This window comes from Sphaeroforma arctica, assembly GCF_001186125.1.
Source record: "Sphaeroforma arctica JP610 unplaced genomic scaffold supercont1.288, whole genome shotgun sequence".
Lineage (NCBI taxonomy): Eukaryota > Ichthyosporea > Ichthyophonida > Sphaeroforma > Sphaeroforma arctica.
Window position 1 is genome coordinate 82,569 of NW_014040270.1, and position 2,374 is coordinate 84,942.

The 2,374-nt window shown below is 42.6% G+C and overlaps 1 protein-coding gene across 1 annotated transcript in view; it reads left to right on the forward strand.

Moving 5' to 3' along the window:
• Positions 1–98: 98 nt before the first annotated feature.
• The window catches only part of SARC_04855 (hypothetical protein), a gene marked incomplete at both ends in the record, with an annotated part of 5,884 nt that continues 3,608 nt past the window's right edge, over positions 99–2,374 (forward strand). The window contains 3 exons of the mRNA XM_014301303.1: positions 99–102; positions 209–327; positions 969–1,752. Coding sequence (XP_014156778.1) covers positions 99–102; positions 209–327; positions 969–1,752 — 907 coding nt within the window. The remainder of the gene's footprint in view (positions 103–208; positions 328–968; positions 1,753–2,374) is intronic.

A 2,374-nucleotide genomic window follows, 5' to 3' on the forward strand; every position in this document is an offset into this window, starting at 1 on the left:
ATATATAGTAGTAGTAGTATGTGTGTTGTGTAGTATATATATATAGTATATATAGTTATATATATATATATATTATAGTATATGTAATATATATATATATGTGTGTGTGTGTGTGTGTGTGTGTGTGTGTGTAACATTATCTAACTATACCCCCTTCCACAACCAATTCACTGCTTTTATTTTTGGTTCGCATATCTACTCTTCTCAGATTCGTGTCGAGGACATGATGGGGAGTTGGGTAGTTCGGTACCAATAGAGCGAGGATCATATCTGGACGGCACTCCAGACGGATATACCAAGCACCCGGGGTCTAGTTCGCCTTTTGGGGTATGTAGTGTATATATAGTCTATTTGGTGCATGTATTGTCAATGTTTGGTCGCCTTTTGGTGTATATAGTGTATATATAGTCTATTTAGTGCATATATAGTCATAATGCCTTTTGGGGTATGTAGTGTATATATAGTCTATTTAATGCATGTATAGTCATAGTTTGGTCGCCTTTTGGGGTATGTAGTGTATATATAGTCTATTTAGTGCATATATAGTCATAGTTTGGTCGCCTTTTAGTGTATGTAGTGTATATATAGTCCTAGTTTGGTCGCCTTTGGTGTATGTAAGGTATATATAGTCTATTTGGTGCATATATAGTCATAGTTTGATTGCCTTTTGGGGTATATACTGTATATATAGACTATTTAGTGCATATATAGTCATAGTTTGGTCGCCTTTTGGGGTCTGTACTGTTTATATAGTCTATTTGGTGCATATATCGTCATAGTTTGCAGGTATATCCCAAGCACCCGTGGTTAAGATCCTCGTGCGCTGTGTCATGTGTGTATACTCCTAGTGTGTAGGGTTATGGTAAGTGTCGGGGTATTCGGGATAAGTAGGGTATATGTCCCTGGAAACCTTAACGCTAACATCTGAAACCTAGCACTAACAACACCACAATTCTCAACTCACACAGGGCCCATCCCACAGCAGGACGCAGAACACAGACACTCGAGACGCCCGTCACCATGGCAACCAGCACAGTTACAGTTCCAACACCCACTACAGCCCCGGCACGACACCGGGGACCAGCAGTTCACATACCAACACATACGACAGCAGCAGTACACACGCACCGACACCCACACGGGAAAATAGTAGTAACCATGACAACAGGCAGGCATATGCCAACCCACACTCCCGGCGCGCGCCCCCTAGCAATACGCTTGCACACACCCGGTCGGACGGACCCGGCTACCTTGGCAACCAGCACCCCAACACGCGGACGGGGAAGAAAAACGGTATAGGAGACAGCCACAGCCGGGCTTCACTGGAGCACAATGTCTCGAACTTCGGGCCACAAGGGCACGCGTATGGCTCTGAGCAAGCCCAAGCACAGTCACGCGCACAGGGACTGTCGCACACGCAGTCGCAGGGCACCAACGGCCGAGGGTATGAGCGAGCGATAGAGCGAGAGAGAGATGGTGAGTGGGGAGCCTCACAGGCGCATACAGGCACACACGCACAGGCACATGCACAGGCACAGACACAGACGCGTATGGCTGAGAGGTCCCGAGGTCAAAGTGGCGTAGAGAGAGATGCGGATGGGCTGAGGAGAGGCTCAGCTGCACGCACACACTCCGACGAGTATCGGGAGAGCGCGGGGTCGTACGAGCCAGAGGGTAGACGCATGTACTATCCGGGTGAGAGTCCGGATGTGACTGGCAGGGACCGTTCGCTTGTGGTATGTACTTTCGCCTGTGTGTAATTGTATAGAGGTTGGTACCTGTATATATTAGATTGTATGTGCGGGCGGTGCTTTGCATCTTTGAAAGTGTGTGTATATGTTAATATATATGCATATTTATGAGGGCAGCATATATGTATATGTATATATATGTATATATATATATATATATATATGGTTATAAAAACAAACCAGCGAGGAATAATATTATAGACAGCCATACACCTGCGCATGCTATCTGTCGGTATATATGTGTATACATTCGGATCTCCCATTACACATCCATTTCAGTTCGGACCGGCAGCAACGCAGAGTTTTCATGATTATGACGGATTTATTGATATTTACAAGCATACTATCTTATGTAAAGTAACTATATATACTCGTATATATGTCCCTATATCTATCCAACGGCAATGGAGTGCTACAACATATCGAACAGAAAATAGATGCATACACCCAAGCATATCATCTGTTTAATATATATATATATATGTATATATATGTATATGTATATATATATATATAAATATATATTTATATATATATATATATATATAAAATATATATATATGTGTGTGTGTGTTATATATATATATATATATATATATAGTTGTGTGTGTGTGTGTGTGTGT